General features: G+C 53.8%; 2 protein-coding genes across 4 annotated transcripts; one reads left to right on the top strand and one right to left on the bottom strand.

The window, feature by feature from the left end:
- The first annotated feature begins 225 nt into the window (after positions 1–225).
- LOC134565393 (tubulin beta chain) lies at positions 226–10,634 on the top strand. Its single transcript, XM_063424962.1, has 4 exons — positions 226–442; positions 4,416–4,524; positions 6,687–6,797; positions 7,862–10,634. Exons 1-4 carry the CDS (start codon positions 386–388, stop codon positions 8,917–8,919), a joined length of 1,335 nt encoding a protein of 444 aa, XP_063281032.1. The 5' UTR covers positions 226–385; the 3' UTR covers positions 8,920–10,634.
- Positions 10,073–21,914, bottom strand: FLOT1 (flotillin 1). 3 transcript variants are annotated; one of them, XM_063424933.1, is made up of 12 exons: positions 21,669–21,851; positions 21,107–21,182; positions 20,929–21,019; positions 19,099–19,242; positions 17,496–17,615; positions 16,872–16,967; positions 15,836–15,988; positions 15,268–15,449; positions 14,454–14,499; positions 13,563–13,700; positions 12,954–13,109; positions 10,073–12,019 (listed from the first exon to the last, which is right to left on the bottom strand). In XM_063424933.1, the coding sequence occupies exons 1-12, from the start codon at positions 21,709–21,711 to the stop codon at positions 11,915–11,917; spliced, it is 1,350 nt and encodes a 449-aa protein (XP_063281003.1). In that variant the 5' UTR covers positions 21,712–21,851; the 3' UTR covers positions 10,073–11,914. The 3 variants fall into 3 exon arrangements, with proteins under 3 accessions (XP_063281003.1, XP_063281001.1, XP_063281004.1); XM_063424931.1 differs by lacking the exons at positions 20,929–21,019; positions 21,107–21,182 and having other exon boundaries at positions 21,669–21,914; XM_063424934.1 differs by lacking the exons at positions 12,954–13,109; positions 20,929–21,019; positions 21,107–21,182 and having other exon boundaries at positions 21,669–21,914.
- Between the last annotated feature and the right edge of the window lie 397 nt (positions 21,915–22,311).

The following is a 22,311-nucleotide window of genomic DNA, read 5'->3' on the forward strand; positions in this document are numbered from 1 at the left end:
TCAGCGCCTTCCATTGGTTAACCTACGTGTCAACCATCGGCAGACCACGGAGACCGGGGAGGCGGTCCTCCGACGGCGCCTGAAAGCCGGTGGGAGGGGCTTATGGGCTTTGCTGAATAGGAGACAAGAGAGTTGGATTGACAGTACAATTACCCAATAGTTGGGCGGCAAGAGGGCCGTGCCGACCAATGGGAGCAGCGGCTTTGTCCTATATGAGAGCGCGCGGGGCCGCGGCAGCCGCCATTTTCGCTGCTGTCGCGTTCGCGCCTTTGCTCCGCTTTTAAAGGGGCCGCGCCGCCTCTTTCCGGTTTTTCTATTCCGTTTTCCGAGCGCCTCTGCGCCGTCCGGGTGGGCCCGAGCCCTCCCGCCAGACTCCGCCGCCGCCATGAGGGAGATCGTCCACATCCAGGCGGGCCAATGCGGCAACCAGATCGGCGCCAAGGTGAGCGGGGCGGGCCCCACCTCCATTCCCCGCCAGGGCGGCGTTGCCGCTTTAAGAGCCCCCCCAGCCCTCGCGCGCCAAGACAAAGGGTGATCCAAACCAGGGCGATTTTACCCCCAGATCGGCATTTTCCCGCCGATAAAGCGCCTCTGAGGGAAGGAGGCGGTGCTGAATTTGGCGGGGTTGGGGTTAAAACGGGGAGGTTTTCTCGCTCTATGAGGATTTTCCGTGGCCGAGCGCCCCCCCCCTCCCCACGCGGCCGCAAAATGGCGGCTCAGGGCGGCGGCTCCGAATCGCGGCGGTTTCGCCCCCAAAATCGCCTCTTTTGGAGTCTTGTAATGAAATGTAACGATTTTATCCTAATTAAAAGGAATAATTAAAAGACTTGGCCGCAAATGGCGCTTTTTGTCTCAAGTCGGGGCAGTCTAGCAGAGGATGGGTGGGGAAGGCGCCAAAATGGCGGCGAAGGGCCCAGAATTTAAAGGATTTAATTCCAAAGCTATTTTTTCTACAATAATGTATTCCTAATAAAGCCTGAAACCTAGTTTGCTTGTGTTTTTTAAATATCGTACATTGAATGCGGTTTTTCAGACCCCAAATTGGTTGTCTTCACCCCCAAACAGGATATTTTCGCCTCCAAAATGGATGATATGCACGGCAAACCGACCCAATTTTATCCCAAAAATGCGGATTTTGTGCCTCAAACTGAAGGTTTTTTACCCCCGAACGGGGCGTGACGCCTGAAGGGGTCAGACCCGAAAATGGGAGGATTTAGTCTCCCCACAAAAGCGGTTTAATAGCCACAATAAAGGTTTTTAGCCCATAAATAAGAGGCGTGTTTACATTTTTTTAATATTAAATCGGATTTTTTTGTTTTGAAGCAGTATTTTTTTGCCAGCAAAATAAAGATTGATAAGCTTCTTTTAAACCATAGGTTATTAGGACAAAAAACAGCTCATTGTTTATTCCTTAAACGTGGACTTTAGGTCTTTAAATTGGGATATTCATCCCCCCAAAATTAGGTTTTTGTTCCCTGAAATCACTTTGTTGCCTGAAGTACGTGTTTTACGCTTAAAAAGGAATTATTTTTCTCCCCCAAAAACTATTTTTATTCTTTAAATGTTAATGTTTTGTAGTTAAAATACTTTTTTTTCGTTAATGAGGGTTTTTTGCTGCTAAAATGCAGGTTTTTGCTCTCAAACCCTTTTTTTTTCTAGCCCCAAAATGGAGATTCGGAGCTCCAGCTCAGCATCTTTGTTGCACAAAACAACATTTTCCATCCAAAATCCAAGATTACTATCCCCAAAACGTGGAGTTTTGAGAAGAAAAAGTGATGGGTTAATTTCCTAAAAGCAGAATTTTGGGTTAAAATCGGGTTTTTTTGCAGCTCAGAGGGAGTTCCCAGCCCCAAAATGGAGGTTTCCAGCCCCAAAATGGAGGTTCAGGGGAAGAATCGCAGCTTTGTCCTTCCAAATCCGCTTCTTTTAACCTCAGCATCACCTCTTCTGCTTCCAGATTAACGTTTTTTGTTTCAAATTAATTTTTTTAACACAAACTGGTGATTTTTGCAAAAAAAAAAAAGTGTTGGTTTACGCCTCGGAATTTGCAATTCTTATAGCAGAACGTCATTTTTGTTGCTTCAAAAATCCCTTTTTTTCCCCTGAATATTCACTTCATCCCCAGAACGGTCTCTTTGAACCCCATGCTGCATTTTTTTCTTCTTTAAATGTCACCTTTTGTCCAAAAATCGCCATTTTCAGCCCCAAATCCATCTCTTTGTGTCTTCAGACCACATTTCCTGCTCCCTAAATTAACATTTTCTGCCCCAAACGGAAATCTTTGTTCTCCAAAACGCCTCAAATTGGAGGTTTTAACTCCAAAATGGCTTTTTTTTTTTAGTTCTGAGAAGAAGGTTTTGAACCCAACTTGTGATTTTGAGGCCCAAAAAAGGTTTTTTATTCTACAAGAAATATTGGTATTAAATAGGTCCAATTTGCTCTCTAAAATAGTACATTTGCCCCAAACCTGCATTTTTTCACCTCAGTGCTTGCAGTTTTTACCCTTAATACCCTCTTTTCTCTGTAATCTATGTTTTTGTCACTAAATTCCTAATTTCTGCCCCAAACCCACATTTTTACCCCAATACCATAATTTTTAACGTGCTGCGTTCCAAGGGTCTGAAATGCAGAAATTTTTTTATATGTTTTTAAACCAATATTTCTCTTCATTTGCCCAAAATCTCAATTTTTAATTTTTTTTTGAGCCATTTCGTTCCTGCATTTTCCATTTTTAGCCCATTTCTCCCATCAGCCCCAAAATCTCTATTTTTAACCCAACTTTGCCCACAACTCCCTAAAATACCGTATTTTAACTAATTCATTTCCTCAGCTCCAAAATCAGTGTTTTAATGCTCTTTTTTTCTTTTTTTTTTCTTACATGTAATTCCTGGGGTTTAATCGCCTTTTTTCTTTCAGCTCCAAAATTGATATTTTTAATACTGGTTTTTTTCTTAGACCCGAAGTTGTGGCTTATTAAATACATTTTCACTCATAATCCCCAAACCACCCTTGTAATCCCGAATTGCCATTTTTGCCTTTTTTTTTTTAATTTGTCAATCCCAAAATTAGCAGCTTTTAACTCAAATTATTGTTTTAACTCCATTCCTCCCTTCACAGCCCCAAAATGCCCATTTTTTGCCTAATTTCTTCTCTTTAGCGCCAAAATCGCCTTTTTTCACCTCATTTTCCCCTCAGGCCACTCTCCCTCCTCCCCCTACCCAGGCCAATTCTAACCCCAAATCCCCCACATTGGGGGGATCTCACCTTCAGGTACAAAATTTGCATCCCCCCGAGTTGATTTGGGGTGTAAAAATCCTGATTTTGGGTCAAAAAAGCACCGATTTGGGGCAGAACAAGCTGATTTTGGAGGGATTTGTTTGAATTTTAACATTTGCCGCCATTTTCCCGCGTTCCCGCCCTTTTGAGGCCGCGGGGCCGCGCCGCCCTGGCCAGGCCCCCTCCCTCAAAGCCCCGCCCCGAAACCACCGGAAAAATCCTTGAAATTGCCTTTTGTGCCCTAAAAAGGAGGTGGTGGAGTGGCTGTGGGTTGTAGGCCCACCCGTTTAGGACATGATCATGCTGTAAATTTATCTTAAATGCCTAAAATCTCTATTTTTCAACCCAAATCTTGTCCAGACTGTGGGTGAGGTCCTGTGAACACTTGGCCGTGCCCCTGAATTCCTTTCAATCCCCCAAATCCTTCATTTTTTCTCCCAAAACACAGCCTAGGGGAGGTGGGCAAAGCCAGGCTCACACCCCTTTTTTACTTTCAGGTTCCAAAATCCCCTTTTTTTTGTCCCCAAAATGAATCCCAGGTGTAGCAAAGTTAGTGTGGCCGGCCTGCCCTGCATCTCATTAAGCCCTGCCCCCTGTAGCCTGTGGCCATGCTTCCAACCTCCCCTTAACCCCTTCCAATCCCCATTTCCCACCTTGAAATCCCTGAATTTTTTTCCCCAAAAAAGGGGGTCTGGGGTGGGCATGGTCCAGCTGACCCCACCCCCTGCTTATGCCCCCACTGCTTTGAACCCCAGACCATGCCCCCAAATCCTAGTTTCTCCCCCTAAAATCGTCATTCTTTTTTGTCAGATTGTTGTTTCCCCCCCCCCCCCCCCAAAATGGGGTCTGGGGTGGGTGTGGCCCACCTGATCCCACTCTTTAACCAGCCCCCATTTTACTTCAGACCATGCCCCCAAACCCCCATTTCTCCCCCTAAAAATCCCCATTTTCTGCTCTCAAAGTCCCTTTTTTTCCCCAAATCATGTCCTGTTTGTAGCAAAGTGGGCGTGGCCACACCCCCTTCTACAAACACCCCCAACCCCCCACATTTTCCTCCCAAATCCCTGGGGGGTTTTTTGCCACAGACTCTCTCCCAAGCTGTCCCCGGTTGTCCCCAAATTGTCCCCCTGTCCCCACAGTTCTGGGAGGTGATCAGCGACGAGCATGGCATCGACCCCACGGGCACCTACCATGGGGACAGCGACCTGCAGCTGGACCGCATCAGTGTCTACTACAACGAGGCCACAGGTGGGGACACTTGGGGACAGCTGTCACCCCCCTCGGGGCTCCTCTGCCTTTCCCCCCTCCGTCCCATTCTGTCACTGCAGTGGCGGCTGTGAGGTGCCTGGGTGGCACTTGGTGGCTTTTGTATCACCTTCAGTTTGTCATCTCTCGTGTTGTCACTTTGTCACTTCCAGTCTCGCCTTGTCCCCCCAACAGTGCTGCTCCCTGCTTTGTCCCCACCATGATACCTTCCTGTCCGTGTTCACATTGTCACCCCCATGTCACTGTGTCCCCAGTTGTTCCCCTCAGTGTCATCGTGCCCTGTGTCCCTGGGTTGGCACTACTCCTTTGTCAGCCCCCCCGCTGTCACCTCCTGGTGTCATCCCCAGTACTGTCACCTCCCAGCATCACCTCTACCCTGTGACCCTCCTGCTATCACAGTCTTGCCACTTCCCAGTGTCACCTGTCCATTATCACCCCCAACTGTGCGATCCTCCTGTTGTCACCCTGTCCTGTCATTCCCCCTGTGTCACCCTGTCTTCGTCACCCCTGCAGTGTCATCTTTCCACTGTCAGCCTCAATCCTGTGACCCTCCTGGTGTCACCCCCCAATGTCACCTGTTCATTGTCATCCCAAATCCTGTGATCTCTCTGGTGTCACCTCTCCATTGTCACTTCCTGAGTAATCCTGTCCCCTGTCAACCCCCCCAGTGTCACTTGGCCATTGTCACCCCAACTCTGACCTTTCAATGCCAACTCTCTATTGTCTGTTTGTCCCCCCCTCTCTCCCTGTGTCCCGTTCTGGGCAGCTTTGGAGCAATTTGAAGATTTTGGGGGTCATTTGAGGTGATTTGGGGGGTTTGAGGTGCGCTGGGGTGTTTTTGGGTTAGTTTGGGATGAATTTAGGGATTTTGGCATGGTGTTTGGGAGGTTTGGGGAAGATTTGGGATATTTTACATTATTTGGGCTGGTTTGGGATAATTTTTGGCATTTTGGGGTGATGTAGGGTTGGATTTTGGGGGATCTGGGGTTTTAGGTCATTTTGGGGTGATCTTGAGTATTTTTGGGGTTATTTGGGTGGGTTTGGGGTTGGCTGGGCAGATTTGGGAGGTTTTGGGAAGAAGTTGGGCATTTTTGGGTGTGTTTTGGGGTGTTTTGGGCTTGCTTTTTGGTGGGTTTGGACTGATTTTATTTTTTTTTTTTTTTGTATTTGTGGGGTGTTTGAGGGTGAATTTGGGTCGATTTAGGGTGTTTTGGGGTTGATTCAGAGTGGTTTGGAGTTGATTTGGGAATGGTTTGGGGGTAAATATAGGTGGATTTGGGATGCTTTTGGTATGGTTCCACATATTTTTGGGGTGATTTTGTGTATTACGGGGTAATTTCGGGTGGTCTAGGACTGATTTTGCCTCTTTTTGGATCAATTTTTGGTGTCATCCCAGGTGTTTAGGAGCATTTTTGTTATTTTGGGGGTAATTCTGGGTGGTTTGGGACATTTTGGGGATGATTTTGGCTTTTTCTGGGGTGATTTTAGGTATTTCTGGGTTAACTTTAAACGTTTTCGAGGCAATTCCAGATGATTAGAAGTGATTTAGAGTGATTTCAGGTGTTTTCAGGCAATTTTGGGTGGTTTGCGGGTAATTTTGGAGGGTAATTTGAGGTGGTTTAGGAATACTTCAGGGGTGATTTTCAGTGATTTTGAGGTAATTCTTGGTGGTTTGGGGTATTTTTGGGACAATTCCAGGTGTTTTCAGGTGATTCTGGGTGGTTTTGGGTAATTTCTGGGTTGTTTTGGGGTATTTTGTCAGTTTTGGGGCATTTCAAGGTGTTTAGGGGTAATTCCAGGTGGTTTTGGTAATATTCATAGTGTTTTTAGGGTAAATCACGTGTTTTGTAGAATAATTTGGGTTGGGGGGGTTGGACTAATTCTGGGTGGTTTTGGGGTGACTTTTCCTAGGTTTTGGGGTAAATTTTTCCATTTTTTGATCCCTCGCAGAGGCTAAGTACGTGCCCAGGGCCATCCTGGTGGTTTTGGGGTGACTCTGGGTGATTTTGGGGTGATTTTTGGTGGTTTTGGTCCATGCCAGGGAGTAAGTACATGCCCAGGGCCATCCTGGTGGTTTTGTGGTGAATTTTGGTGGTTTTGGGGTGACTCCTCCCTGGTTTTGGTGACATTTTCTCTGTCCCCAGGGGGTAAGTACGTGCCCAGAGCCATCCTGGTGGATCTGGAGCCCGGCACGATGGACTCTGTGCGCTCTGGCCCCTTCGGGCAGATCTTCCGGCCAGACAACTTTGTCTTTGGTGAGTGACACCGGGGCATCTGGGGGGCCTGGGGACATCCGGGACACTGTCATTACTGTTTTAAGGATCGCATGATGTAACGACACGGAATTTTAGCTTACAGCAAGCAAGAGCAATCCTTCAACGCTCTTTTTATACAGTACTTTGGTACAATGAGCATGAATGGTTATTTAGAGGCTACACCTCTTTGTAAACATCTTTGCTAGTGAACAGGTTAGAAAAACACCACCTGCTAATGGTTCTTCACGTTCCAAGGACTGTTTGGATTCCTCCTTAGGATTTTCCCAGGCCAGAATGAGAGTGGCTCGCTTGTCTTGCAGCCAGTGCCTGAAGCCTAAAATCTGACCATTGTCAGTTCCTACAGGACACACCTGGGGACATACCTGGGATACACTTAGGGACATCTGAGTGCATTGGGACACACTTGAGGACACACCTGGGACATCTGGGAGTTCTTGAGGGCTCCTGGGGACATCAGGACACACTTGGGGTTTCTTGAGGGACATCAGGGACACCTGGGGGCATTTGGGCACACATGGGGACACCCATGCGGGTGGTGGTCTCAAGGGGTGGCAGGGTCCCCAGTTGTCCCACCAAGGGGGGTTTGAAGGCCCTCAGGTATCCCCAAGTGTCCCCAAAGATAAGGATTAAAGGTTCCCAAAGCGGGGTAAGGTCCCCAAGTGTCCTCAAAGGTGAAGTGCCCAAGGAGGTGTTTGAAGGTCCCAGATGTCTGCAAGGGTGGCAGGAAGGTCCCCAAGGTGGGTCAGTATTGCCCAAGCTCTTCTGAAATGCTTTGAAGGTCCCCAAAGATTGCCTGAGGGTCCCCAAAGTCTTCAGCGTTAACCTGAAGATCCCCAACAATGACCAAAGGTTCTTCGAAGTCCCCAGAAGTGTTCTGAGGGTCTCCAGAAGTGGTTTGGGGGTCCCCAAACATGCTGTGAGGGTCTCCAGAAGTGTTTGGAGAGTCCCCAGGATCCTCAGGGCTGGTTCAAAGGTCTCCAAAGGTGCTTTTGAGAGTCCTCAAAGGTGCTTTGAAGACCCCAACCCTTCCACCCCTTTTCCAGGACAAAGCGGCGCCGGCAACAACTGGGCCAAGGGTCACTACACGGAGGGCGCCGAGCTGGTGGACTCGGTGCTGGACGTAGTGCGCAAGGAGGCCGAGAGCTGCGACTGCCTGCAGGGCTTCCAGCTGACCCATTCCCTGGGTGGCGGCACCGGCTCGGGCATGGGCACGCTGCTCATCTCCAAGATCCGCGAGGAGTACCCCGACCGCATCATGAACACCTTCAGCGTGGTGCCGTCGCCCAAGGTGTCAGACACGGTGGTGGAGCCTTACAACGCCACGTTGTCGGTGCACCAGCTGGTGGAGAACACGGACGAGACGTACTGCATTGACAACGAGGCGCTCTACGACATCTGCTTCCGCACCCTCAAGCTGACCACGCCCACCTACGGTGACCTCAACCACCTGGTGTCGGCCACCATGAGCGGCGTCACCACCTGCCTGCGCTTCCCGGGCCAGCTCAACGCCGATCTGCGCAAGCTGGCCGTCAACATGGTGCCCTTCCCGCGGCTGCACTTCTTCATGCCGGGCTTCGCCCCACTCACCTCGCGCGGCAGCCAGCAGTATCGCGCCCTCACCGTGCCCGAGCTCACCCAGCAGGTGTTCGACGCCAAGAACATGATGGCGGCGTGCGACCCGCGGCACGGCCGCTACCTCACCGTGGCCGCCGTCTTCCGTGGCCGCATGTCCATGAAGGAGGTGGACGAGCAGATGCTGAATGTGCAGAACAAGAACAGCTCCTACTTCGTGGAGTGGATCCCCAACAACGTGAAGACGGCCGTGTGCGACATCCCGCCCCGCGGCCTCAAGATGGCCGTCACCTTCATCGGCAACAGCACGGCCATCCAGGAGCTCTTCAAGCGCATCTCGGAGCAGTTCACGGCCATGTTCCGGCGCAAGGCCTTCCTGCACTGGTACACGGGCGAGGGCATGGACGAGATGGAGTTCACCGAGGCCGAGAGCAACATGAACGACCTCGTGTCCGAGTACCAGCAGTACCAGGATGCCACGGCCGAGGAAGAGGAGGATTTTGGCGAGGAGGCCGAAGAGGAGGCCTGAGGGGCTTGTCCAGAGTCCCTCCCCTTCCCGGTGTGTTGTCCCAGAGAGGCGTCAACTGGTGGGCGGCGCCTTCGGTGTCATTGTCCTTCATCATCATTGTCATTGTCAGCGTTGGCCTTGGTCATTGGCAGCAGAGTCCCCACCCAGCCTTCAGCGTTTTCTTCTACCTTGATCATCGTCATTCTGGAAGAGTCCCAGCCTTCAGCGTTGTACTCATGGTCCCCAGTTTTCATTGTCTTCGAAGAGTTTCCATACTTTGTCATCATCACCGGCGTTTATCATCCTTCAAGAGTCTCCAATCTTGATCATGGTCAGAGTTCCCAGATTCCATCATCTTTGTCCTCAAAGACCTCCTGACCTTCATCAGTATTGAAAAGTCCCCAGCCTTCATCATTGAAGAGTCTCCAATCTTGATCATGGTCAGAGCTTCCAACTTCTGTCATTGTTGAAGAATCCCCAAGGTTTGTCATTGTCAAGGGGTCTCCAACCTTCATCATCCTCGAAGAGTCCCCAGAGATCATCATCATCACAATGCAAGGGTCCTTGGCCTTCATCTTCTTCGTCACAGAGTGTCCAGGAGCTCCCAGCCTTCATTGTGGTCCTTGAAGAGTCTTTGATCCTTGGCATCATCCTCAGCTTTTGGTCTTCATCGGGGCTGGGCAGTTGGCCTTGACCTTCATCATCATCATCATCATGACGGAAGAGCTTCAAAGAGTCCTTGGTCTTCATCATGGTCCGTGAAAAACCCATGACCTTCATCATCATCATGGAGGAGCCTTCAAGAGTTTCTGACCTTCACCCTCATCCTGGAAGAGTTGCTGACCTTCATCATCATCATGGAAGAGCTCTCGGCTTTCGTCGTGGTTGGGCCTTGACCATCATCATCGTGGAAGAGCCCTCGACCTTCATCAGGGTTGGTCACTTGGCCTTGACCTTCATCATCCTCCTCATGGAAGAGCCTCCAAGAGTTGTTGACCTTCGGCCTCATCCTGAAAGAGCCCCAACCTCCATCATCGTCATTGTCACCTTCACCCCTTCCCTGCTGCCACCTTGGCCTCCTGTCCCCTCCTCTGCCCCTCTCTGCCTGCATTTCCCCATTTTGGATCATTTTTCCTTTTTTTTTTCCATTTTTCCCAATTTTTGTTCATGTCCCCCCCATTTTTGTCCATTCTCCCCAGATTTTTATCACTTTCTCCTTATTTTTTGTTCCTTTTCCCCAATTTTGGTTCATTTTTCCCCATTTTTGGTTCATGTTCCTCCTTTTTTACCCCCTCTTTAGGTCTCTCCTCATTCTCAATCATTTTTCCTCATTTTTGTTCAGTTTTCCCCACTTTTGGTCAATTTTGCTGGGTTTTCTCCCATTTTTGGTCGCTCTCAGCCCAACTCTGTTTTTTTCCCACAACTTTTAGTTGACTTTTCCCAATTTTTGGTTCATTTTTCTCTAATTCTGCAAGCTCATTTTTTACCCATTTTTCCTCATTTTGGGTTCATATTTCTCAATTTTGTCCATTTTTTCCAATTTTTGTCCTGTTTTCCCCAATTTTTGTCCGTTTTTCCCGATTTCCCTGTGTTTCTCCCTGATTTCCATTGCCGTCTCCGGTCGCTCTTTCCGTTTTTGGATGTTTTTGTTGTTTTTGGTTTTTTTCCCGTTTCTTTCGTTTTTCATATTGAAAAGTCGCCCCCGGGTCCGGAATAAACTCGGGATGGAAAAGCCACTGCGGCTGTCACCTCCTGTGTCACCACCTGCATTACCTGAGGGTCCCAAAGGTCACTGTGGGGTCACCTGAGAGGTTCCAGGGTCACGTGGAGGGTCCCCAATGTCACCTGGGGTTCCCCATGTCCCTCCTGAAGGTCCCCAGTGTCACCTGGGGGTGTCTTGGTGTCTCTTCAGGGTCCCCTGGGTGTCACCCAGGAGGTCCCCCTGTCCCCACCTGAGCATCCCCATTGCCACCTCTGTCACTTGGAGGGTGCCAGGGTCACTTTGGAGTTCCCAGTGTCACCTTGGGGTCCCTGTTGTCCCCATAGTCCCTCTTCAGGGTCCCCGTTGTCACCTGGGGGTCCCATGTTCCTTCCCCCCCCTCCCCAATGTCCCCAGAGTGTCCCTTTGGGGTCCCCAACCCCCCTTGGCTCTGGTGGTGGTGGTGTGGGAACTGCACAGGCTGGGGACACTGGGGTGGCACCGTGGGGGATGAGGTGGCATTTAAAGGGCATGGGGACACTGGCAGGTGGCAGCACTTTAGGGACACAGTGGCACCAGGGTGGTGGCACCTTGGGGACACAGTGACACTGGGGGAAGTGACACTTACGGGCAGGGTGACATTCAAGGGTGGTGCAGTTAGAACATGACCAAGGGGAAGATGGTGGCACTTTGGGGACACTTCAGGGACACAGTGACACCTAGGGGACACTGCAGGGGTGGTGGCACTTAAAGGACACAGGGACGCTGCTGTGCTGGCACCTTGGGGACACTTTATTGACAGGGTGACACTGGGGGTGGTGGCATTTGGGGTCACTTTGGAGACAGCACAGTGGTGGCACTTTAGGGACACTTCATTGACACGATGGCACTGCAGTTGGTGGCACCTTGGGAACACTTCGGGGACAGGGTGACACTGCAGTGGTGGCAGTTTGGGGACACTCTGGGGACATGGCGGTTGTGGTGGCACCTTGGGGACATGTTGAGGACATAGTGACATTCAGGAGTGGCACTCTGGGGATGCTGCAGGGGGTGGTGGCATCTTGGGGACAGTGACACCACAGGGACACTTTAGGGACATGACATTTGGGGGCAGCACTTTGGGGACACGCTGGCACTGCAGCGCTGGCACTTTGAGGACCAAGGGACCTTGGGGCCCGTGGCACCTTTGGTCACCTCAGCTAGCGCCTTGGGGACGCAGTGGCATTGGGGCGTGGTGGCACTTGGGTGGCACTTTGGGGACACAGCGAGGCGCTGGGTGGCTCCAGGGGGGTGGTGGCACTTGGAGACACTTCAGTGTCACTGGAAGGGGGTGCTCGGGGACACTTTAGGGACATTTGGAGACACTTTGGGGACATTTGGGGATGTTTCGGTGGTGCCACCCTCTGGCTCCGTCGAGGTCACCTGAGGGGACATGGGGGGGTGTCAGGGGGGATCTGGAGGTGTCACCTCCCCCCAGGGGACACCCCATGTCCCCAGAATTGCCCAAGTTCACCCCAAAATCCACCTGGGAACCCCAAAACCCCCTCAGGGACCCCAAAATCCACCTGGGAACACCAAAATTCACCCCACAATTCACCTGGGATGCCCAAAATCCCCCAAATTCACCCCAAACTTCACTCGGGCCTCCAAAAGTCACCCTAGATTCCACCTGGGACCCCCAAAATCACCCACATTAACACCAAAATCCATCTGAGTGACACCAAACCTCATCTGGGGCCCCCAAAATCCCTTAAAATGAACCCCAAAATCCTACCTGGGACCCCAAAATCCCTCCAGGATTCCCCCCAGACTCACCTGGGACCCCCAGACCCCACCCAAGACAACCAAAATCCCTCAAATTTACCCCCAAATCTACCTGGGATGCCCTAAGTCCCCCAAATTAACACCAAAATCCATCTGAGTGCTTCCAAACCTCACGTGGGACCCTCAAAACCCATAGATTCACTCCAAAATCCTCCTGGAACCTCCCAAAATTCTTTCAGGGACTCCCACAATCTCCCAAATTCAGCCATAAATCAACCTGTAACTCCCCGAATCTCCCCTGGGATCCCCTGAAATTCACCTAAACACCCCAAAACTCAGCTGGGACCCCCCAAAATCCCCCAAATTCACCCAAAAATCTCCCAATTTCACCCTAAAATCCATCTGAGTGCCCCCAAACGTCACCTGAAACCCCTCAAATCTCAGGGACCCCCAAATTCCCTCCCAGATCCCCCAGGCCTCACCTGGGAGCCCCAAAACCCCACCCAAGATCCCCCAAACTCCCCTGAGTTCCCCCAGACTCACCTGGGACACCCCAAATCCCCCAGTCCCCCTCCAAATTCTGCAGACTCACCTGGGAGCCCCTGGCCAGGGCCCCCACGGCCCCCGGCAGCCGTGTCACCAAATCCAGGATTTCCGCAGGGATTTTAGCCACCCCGACATCCCCGGAGCCGCCCACGAGCGTCACCCGGCGCGTCCCCAGCAGCGGCTGCGCCACCGCCTCAGCCACCTGCACCCCCGGGACCCTGAGTCACGGCCAAGTCCCAAATTCCAGCCCAGATTCCCAAACTGCAGCCCAAATTCCCCAATTCCAGGCCCAAACTCCCAAATTCCAGGTGTCCCCAGAAGTCCCCAAGTGGGCCCAAAGTGCCACCACGCTCCCCACATCCCTAGAGTGCCACCACTGCTGTGCCACTGTCCCCAGAAGTGTCCCCAGAAATGCCACCCCAAATGTCCCACGGTGTTCCCATGTCCCCAAAATACCCCCAAGTGTCACCACCACACCTTCCAGTATTCCCAAGGTGCACCACCATCCCCAAGTCCACAAAATGTCCCCAGAGTGCCACCACTGTCTCTGAAGTGCCACTTCAAATGTCCCCAAAACATCCCCAAATGTCTCCAAGTACCCCAAAGTGTCCCCAGGTGTCTCCAAAACATCCCCAAAGTGTCCTCGTGTCCCCACCTGGGGCAGTCTCTGCAGCACCATCTCCACCACGGCCGCGTCCTGGAACTGCCCGAAGGCCTCAGCCTTGGCTGCCGCCGCCGCCGCCTCCGCCCGGGCCCGCGAGGCCACGGCATCGGCACGGGCAGCGCCCGTCACCTGCCGGGACACCATGGTGGGGTGGGACCCCAGAAACGGGATTGGGGATCCCAAAAAAGGGATTGGGACCCCAGAAATGGGATTGGGACCACCAAAAATGGGATTGAGACCCCAAAAGTGGGATTGGGACCCCAGAAACGGATTGGGGACCCCAAAAATGGGATTGGGACCCCAAAAGTGGGATTGGGACCACCAAAAACAGGATTGGGACCCCAGAAATGGGATTGGGGACCCCAAAAGTGGGATTGGGACCCCAAAAATGGGGGGAGAACACCCCAGAATGGGATCCCCAAAAATGGGGTCAGGACCTAAAAACCAGGATTGGGACCCCCAAAATTGGATCAGGACTCCCAAAAATGAGAGCGGGAACATCAAAAATGGGATCAGGACCCCCAGAAATGAGATCAGGACACCAAAAACTGGACTGGGGACATCGGATTGGCAACACTGGAAATGGGATTGGCAACATTGAAAATGCGAAGAATGATGAGGAACCCCAAAACCCCAGGGAACCCAAAATGTCACAACTGGGACCCCAAAGTTCCCATCTGGTACAGCCCAAAAGTGGGATTGAGACCCCCAAACATGGGATTGGTGACACGGGAAATGGATTGGGGACCCCAAAACTGGGATTGGGACCGCCCGAAATGCAAAGAGTGCCAAAAATCCCCTGGGGAACCCAAAAAATTTCCAGATATCAGCCTACAGTTTCCACCTGGGACCCCCCAAACCCCCCGGGACTCCCAGACTCACCTTGAGGGCCTCCGCCTCCGCCTCCGCCTGCAGCAGCACCTGCGTCCTGTAGGGGGCGCCAAGTCAGGGGGGCGGGGCTTCTCTTAAAGTGGCAGTGCCATTCTTAAAGGGGCAGTGGTGTATTATGAGTGGGCCCACAAAGGTGGGGATATAGCTTATTTGAGGTGGGCGTGGCTTCTCTTGTAAGGGAAAAATGGGTCATAAAAGGGCAATGACAGCACCCAAAGGGGAAAACACATCTCTAAAAGGGTAATGGCTACAGACAGACTGCTGGGGCCACCAAGGTGGGATGGTGGCTGACTGGGAGGAGGCATGGCTTCTAAGGGGCGTGGCTTCCCTTAAAAGGGCCACAGCTTTACCCAAGGTGGTGGGACCCACTAGGGCTAGAGTGCAGCTCACCTTAAGGGGCGCAGCTTCTCTTAAAGGGGCAATGGTTTCATGTAGGCTGGTGAGACCCACCACAGTGGGGTGCAGCTTCTCCTTAAAGGGGCAACACCTCTCTTAAAAGGGAAATGGGTGGGACGCCTCCAAAACTGCCACTGGGCCTGACTGGAGGAGGGCATGGCTCCTCAAAGGGGCAATGGCTTCACCTTTAATGGTGGGGCCCACCAGGTGTGTGACTTACTGTAAGAGGTGGGGCGTCTCTTAAAGGAGCAATGGCTCCACCCAAACTAGTGGGACCCACCTTAAAAGGGCAACACTTCTCTTAAAAGGGCAATGGGTGGGGTGCCCCAAACCACCCCACACCCGAGCAGAGGTGGGCATGGCTCCATCCCAGAGGGGCATGGCCGCCCCTGAAGGGGCCGCGCCTGACCTTTGTGCCTCGGCCAGCCGCTCCAGCCGGTAGCGCTCGGCCTCGGCCGGTTTGCGCACAGTGGCCTCGAGCTCCTGGCAGCGCCGCCCGACCTCCTGCTCCTGCAGCTGCGCCTGCTGCGCCCGCTCCACCAGTGCAACCTCACCCCGCTGCGCTGCGATGGCCTGTTGAGAGCGTGCTGCCTGCCGGGGACACAGGACAGGTGACACAGGGACACTGGGTCAAAGGACACCGGGGACAGGTGACAAATCCATCGAGGAGGGACACAGGGACAGGTGACATTGGGGACAGGTGACAAATCCATCAAGGGAGGGACAGGTGATACCAGGGACAGAGGGACAGGTGACACTGTGGACATGGGGACAGGTGACACCAGGCAGGGGCCCAGGTGTCTCTGGGGGGAGCATAGGTGACCCAATTTTGGGGGGAACTCCAGGATTTGGAGGTTCCAGGTGTTCTGGAGGAGTCCCAGGTGCTCCAGGTGAGCTCCCACCCCCCTTTCCAACCCCCCAGGTGTGTTCATTACCTGTCCCAGGTGTGTCTGTTACCTGTCCCAGGTCTTTCTCACCTGTAACTGGAAGGCCAGCTCTGCTGTGGCCCTGCGGGCGCTCACGGCTCTGTCACACTCTGCCTGGGCCACCTGGAAGTCGCGCTGGGCCCGTGCTGTGGCCTCCTCGCTGAGCAGCTGCGCCGACACCTGCTCCTGCCGCGCCCGCGCCTCCTGCAAGGACACCGAGGGACTGGGATGGACTGGGAGGGAACTGGGATGGGGAACTAGAAGAGCACTGGAAAGGCTGGGAGTACTGGGAGGGCATTGGGAGCACCGGGAATAACTGGGAGAGAACTGGGGGATGGAGCACTGGGAGCACTGGGAGATGAGGCACGGGGAGGGACTGGGAGCACTGGTGGAGCCGTGGCCTCCTCACTGTGCCAACACCTGCTCCTGGTGCACTCACCACTTCTGTGGGGACTGCGGTTATTGGGAGGGACTGAGAGTACTGGGGGATGGGGTACTGGGGGTACTGGGGGTGCTGAGAGAGTTTGGAGAATGGGGGTACTGAGGGCACTGGGAGGGACTAGGAGAGTACTGGGATGAGCTGGGAGGCACTGGGAGAGGCTGGGGAATAGGGTCCTGGGGGCTACTGGGAGCACTTGGGAGTGTTGGGGGAGTTTGGGGAATGGGGGAACTGGGAGGGACTGGGAGTACTAGGGAGGCACTGGTACAGGACAGGAAGGCACTGGGAGGGACTGGGGAATGGGGTACTGGGAGAGATTGGGACAAGCTGCAAAAGGACTGAGATGGACTGGAGAACGGGTAACTGGTGGTACTGGGAGAGTACTGGGAGCACTTGGGTGCTGAGGGAGTTCGGGGAGTGGGGGTACTGGAGGCACTGGGATGGACTAGGAGAGACTGGGAGGGACTGGGATGGGACTAGAAGGGCACTGGGAGGGCAGTGGGAGCACTGGGAGGCTCTGGGAAGGACTGGGAGCCACAGGGAGACCACTGGAGGGCACTGGGAATAGTGGGGGTGACTGACAGGAAAGTGTCCCCAGCTGTCCCCAGGTGTCCCTGGGTGTATCCAGGTGTCCCCGGTGTCACTCACGCGGATCCCAGCATCGCGTTTGGCCTCGGCCTCTCCCACGCGGGCGTCGCGCTGCACCTGCGCCGTGCGGCCCTTCCCGAGGGAGCGCAGGTAATCCTGCACAGGGACACCTGTGTCACCTGTCACTCCTGTGTCACACCTGTGCCACTCCTGTGTCACACCTGTACCATACTTGTATCACTTGTATCACATCCCTGTCCCCCATGTCACACCCATGTCACACCTATGTCACTCCTGTGTCACCCCATCTCCCCCAGATGTAGCCCAAGTGTGTCCTGAGTGTGTCTCGGTTGTGTCCCAGGTGTCCCCAGATGCTCTCAGGTGTTTCCCAGCTGTCCCCAGGTGTGTCCAAGTGTACCCAGGAACAGCTCAGGTATCTCCCAGGTGTCTCCCCAGCTGCCTCCAGCTGTGCCCACATGTGTCCTAAGCATCTCCAGGTGTCTCCCAGGTGTATCCCAGGTGTTCCCAGGTGCTCCCAGGTGTAATCCAGCTTCCCCCAGCTGTGCCCAGGTGTACCCCAGGTGTGTCCCAGCTGTCCCCAGGTTTCCCCAGGCGCCCCCAGGTGTCCTCAGGTGTCCCCAGGTGCCCTCAGGTGTGCCCAGGTGTTGTGCCCAGGTGTGCCACCTGCTCGTCGTGCACGTCCTTGAGCGTGTAGCTGACCACAGAGATGCCCATGTTCACCAGGTCGGATGAGGCCACGCGGAACACCTGGTCCGAGAACTTCTGCCGGTCCTTGTAGATCTCCTGGGCAGAGCCAGGGGTGGGGCTTAGCAGGGCAGGGCCCAAGGGTGGGTTTTAAATTGGGAGGGGGTTCAAAGGGGTGGGGCTCAAAGGGGCAGGGCTTAGCAGGGTGGGGACAAAGTTGGGAGGGGCTTATCACGTTGAGGCTCAAAAGGGGCAGTGTTAATGGGAAGGGGCCCAAGGGGTGGGGTTCAAATTGGGCGGGGCTTACCAGAGTGGGGCCTCAGGGTGGGGTTTAAATTGGGTGGGACTTGGCACTGTGTGGCCCAGAGGGGTGGGGTTGAGCAGGGTGGGGCTCAAATATGGCAGGGCTTGGTGGGGCAGGGGTGGGGCTTAGCAGGGGTTAGCAGGGTGGGGCCTGGGTGGGATTTAAATTGGGCAGGGCTTAGTGGGCTGGGGCTTAAAGGTGCGGGGCCAAAATAAGGTAGGGCTTAGCAGAGAAAGGGCACGGTGCTGGTGGGTGTCGCTTAGCCAGGGGGCGTGGCTTGAGGCAATGGGTGGTGCCAGGTGGGTGCAACTTGGTCCTGGGGTGTGGCCTGAGCCAAGTGGGCGTGGCTTTGGAAAGTGGGTGGGGGCACGTGGGTGGGGCTTTGTTTGGGGGTATGGCTTATAGCAAGGTGTGGCACCAGGTGGGCATGGTTTGATCAAAATGGGTGTGGGTTGGGAGTGGGTGTGGCCAAGTGGGCATGGCCCGATCAAGGGGGCATGGTTTGAACAGAGGGTGGAGCCAGGTGGGCGTGGTTTGGCTGTGTGGGTGTGGCTTGCAGCAGGCACTGTGCTTAGGGGGCTTTGCACGAGCAAAAGGGGTGTGGCTAGAGCAAAGGGGTGTGGGCAGATGGGCGTGGCTTCACCGCAGGGTGGAATCAGAAGAGTGGGTCATGTTAGGGGGTACGGCTTGACCCAAAATGGGGCGTGTCTTGAAGCATGGGATGGAGTTAGGTGGGTGCGGCTTTGAGCCAGGAGTGGGGCATATACTGGTGTGGGATCAAGGGAGGCAGGGCTTATGGCAGGGGTGGGGCAGGGGTGGGCATGGCTTTAGAGGGGCTGGGGCCAGGGAAGGAGGATCTTGTGCTGTGGGTGGGGCTTTGGCAGAAAGGTGGCACCTTAGGGGAGAGTGGCTTCACCAGTGGGCATGGCCTCATCCAGGGGTGGGGAATTTCAAGGGGTGGAGCTTATGGGTCAAATGGGGGCAGGGTCTCTTAAAGGGCCACATCCCATCCCAAGGTGGGGTGGTGACCAGTCTTCAAGACAAGTCTTCACCACCCCCACCCACACCACTTCAAGATGGTGTGTCCATCCAAGTGGGTGTGGCAACCTCAGGGGCATGGCTTCTGGGCCAACGGGTCTTCCAAGCAGATCTGATATTTCTTAAAGGGGCCACACCCCATCTTAAGTGGGGGGGGATTTGGTTGGATCCCAAGTGGGTGTGACTGTCTTGGGAGGGGCATGGTATTCCCCAAAGTGGACATGGCTCCCCCAGCCCCACCTCTACGGTCATGTGGGCCATGATGGCGCGCTGGTGGCCCTCCAGTGTCTCCAGGGCGATCTGGCCGATCTCACTCTCCGACTTGCCCAGGAACATCTGACAGGCGGCCGCCAGCATCTCCTTGTTCTGCCCCTGGATCTTCACCTGCGGGGGTCGGGGGGGGGAGTTGGGATCACCTGGGGACCCCTCAGCCACCCCTGGGACCCCCCAAAAGGGGGGAGGGGGGCTTTAAAGGGGTAGGTGAAGTGTTGCCCTTTTAAGAGGTTGATTGTTTGACAGGGCATTGCCTTTTTAAGGGGTCTCATCCTCTTGGAGGAGGCTTGGGGGTCCCCACCACTCCCAGCCCATTTTTGGGGAGGGTCTTATCCCTCACAAAGGGATTCTCTCCACCAAAAACCCCTTTTCAGGGGGGATCTTGACCCCTTTAAGCATGGTTTTGCAGGGGCCCCCAACAAACCTTTCTGTTTTTAAAATGTTTTCAAAGGGATTTTAAGGGTTTATACAGGATTTTTTACAGGTCTTTTTTTAAAGTTTTTTAAAGGTTTTTTAAAAGAGGTTTTAAAACTACTTTTAAAGGAGTTTAGAAGGGTTTTTATAGGGTTTTTAAAGGGCTTTTAAAAGATTTTTAAAGGGGCTTTAACAGGTTCTTTAAGCATTTTTAAAGGGTTTTAAAAGGGCTTTTAAAGGCTTTTTAAAAAGTTTTCAAAGGGTCCTTGCAGGGGTTGTTAAGGGTTTTAAAAGGGTTTAAAAGTGTTTTTAAGGGTTTTAAAAGAGGTTTTTATGGGTTTTAAAAGGGTTTTGCCCCCCTTGATTTTTTTGGGGTCCGCCCTCCAAGCCCTTTTTAAGGGGGATTTCCCCTCCCATCACAGGGGTTTCAGAATCCCCAAAACTTCGAGCTCTTTTTCAGGGATTTCCTACGCCTAAATACCGTTTCTAAGAGGGTTTTAAAGCCTTTAAATGGTTTCAAACCCCTTTAAAGACCTCCTTCCCTCCCCCGCTTTGTCTGCTTCCCGCCATCATTGCCGCTTTAAGAACGCCGTTAGGTAAGGCCCACCATCACATCCCTTAAAAGGGTAACACCACCCTAGTCTGTTCGGGCAGGGGAGCCCTGGGAGGGGGATTGGGGGGTCCAAAGGGGATTTTGGGATATTAGGGAGTGTGGGATATTAGAGGTCTCTGGGGGGGACTTGGGGGGTCCCAGGTGAATTTTGGGGGTTCTCAGTTAATCTTTGGGGTCCTGGGGGGATGTCTGGGGGGTCCCAGTGGGGTTTTGGGGTCGGAGGGAGTTGGGAGTCTGGGGTGGGGGAGGGATTTGGGGATCTCAAAACGTTTTGTGGGGGTTCCAGAGCTATTTTGGGGGTCCAGAATTTGTTTCTGGGAGTCCCAATGGGGTTTTGTGGTACCCATGTGGGAGTTTTGGGGGTCCCAAGGGCAATTTTGGGAGTAATGAGGGGGATTTTTGGGGTTCCCAACGAGATTTTGGGGCTTCTTGAGGGGATTTGGGGGAGTTCTGATGGGAATTTTGGGGATCTCAGGGGGGATTTGGGGGTGTCCTGAGTGAATTTTTTGGGACCCCAAGTGGGTATTAAGGGAGGATTTTTGGGCTTCTGATGAGGGATTTTTGGGGTCCAGGAGGGGATTTTTGGGTGTTTTTAGGGGATTTGGGGGGGCATTTTGGGAGGGATTTTTAGGAGATTTTTGGCAGTTCCAGTGGGGGATTTTGGGGAGTTCTGATGGGAGATTTTGGAAGGATTTTGGGGGGATTTTTAGGGGATTTTTGGGGGTTCTGATGTGTGATTTTGAGGTGATTTTGGGGTGTTTCGGGGTTACCTGGGCAATGCCGGTGACAGAGATGGGCACCCCGTGGCGCGTATAAACCTTCTCACTGCGCACTGGCAGCGTCAGCGTGTTCAGCGAGATCCTGGGGGGGCGGCCCAGGGACGTCACCCCAAGTCTCGGGTGACCCCCCCCCTCCAACCCCACAAAACCCCCCCGGGCCCCTCCTCACCGTTGGATCTGCTGCAGGCACGGGATCACCAACACCCGGCCGCCTGCCACCATCACTGGGGGGCTGCGGCAGAAACCTGGGGGGCACCGAGAGCTTGGGGGGACGCCAAAAACCCGGGGGGACACAGGGGGTCCCAGGAGGGGTTTGGGAGGGCCTGGCTGGGTCAGGGGGGACCCCCAAGAGTTTTGGGGAGGGGAATTTGGGAGTCTGGGGGGGGAAGGGGAATGGATGGGGGGACCCTCGGGGAGGGATTTGAGGGGGGCCCAGTAGGGGCTGGGGGGGTTGGGAGGGATCCAAGGAGTCCCAGGGTGGGTTTGGGCGTCCCAGGATTGTTTTGGGGGGGATTTGGGGGCCTCCCAGGAGATTTTAGGATTCTGGGGGTTCTCGAAAGGTTTTGGAGGGAATTCTGATGGTTCCCAGGAGTTCTGGGAGGGATTTTAGGGGTTCCCAGGAGTTTTTATGGGGAGCATTCTGGGAGTTCCCAGAAGAGTTTTTTGGGGGATTTGGGGGTTCCCGGGATTTTCTGGGGGGTCCCCAGGAGCCCCCGGGCCCCCGAACTCACCCGATACCACCATGGCCTCGTTGGGGCCGCAGGTGAAGAACATGGCGGCGGGGGAGACCCGGGGGGCGATCGGGATCGATCGGGGCCGATCGGGATCAATCGGTGTCGATCGGGATCATTCGGAGCCGATCGGGATCGATCGCCACTTCCGCGACCGCCGCCCCGATCCCGGTAGCCCCCGCGCTCGCCACTTGCGCAGGGCGGTGACGTCACGACCACGCGATTTCCCATTGGCTGCTGGGCCGGGAGGGAGGAGGGGTCTGTTCTTCCTGGCAACTGGTGACGTCAATAATTTCCCGGCCCTCTATTGGATTTCTGTGTTATCCATGGAAAAGGAACCATTTCAGTAAGGGATGAACCTGGAGGTGAAGGGAGTGATGGGGTTTGGGGAGCTCCATACCACGCTCGGGTCGTGGTCAGCTCGTGGTCATCTCATGGTTATCCCAGAGTCAGCTCATGGTCAGCTCATGGTCATCCCAGGGTCAACTGATGGCCACAATCATATCATGGTCATCTCACAGCCATGGTTGTGTCATGGTCAGAGTCATCTCATGCTCACGGTCATGTCATGGTCATGGTCATCTCCTGATCACCATCATTTCATGCTCATGGTCATCTCATGGTCAGGATCATGTTATGGTCA

Source organism: Prinia subflava, unplaced genomic scaffold (genome assembly GCF_021018805.1).
Source record: "Prinia subflava isolate CZ2003 ecotype Zambia unplaced genomic scaffold, Cam_Psub_1.2 scaffold_47_NEW, whole genome shotgun sequence".
Taxonomy (NCBI): Eukaryota; Metazoa; Chordata; class Aves; order Passeriformes; family Cisticolidae; genus Prinia; species Prinia subflava.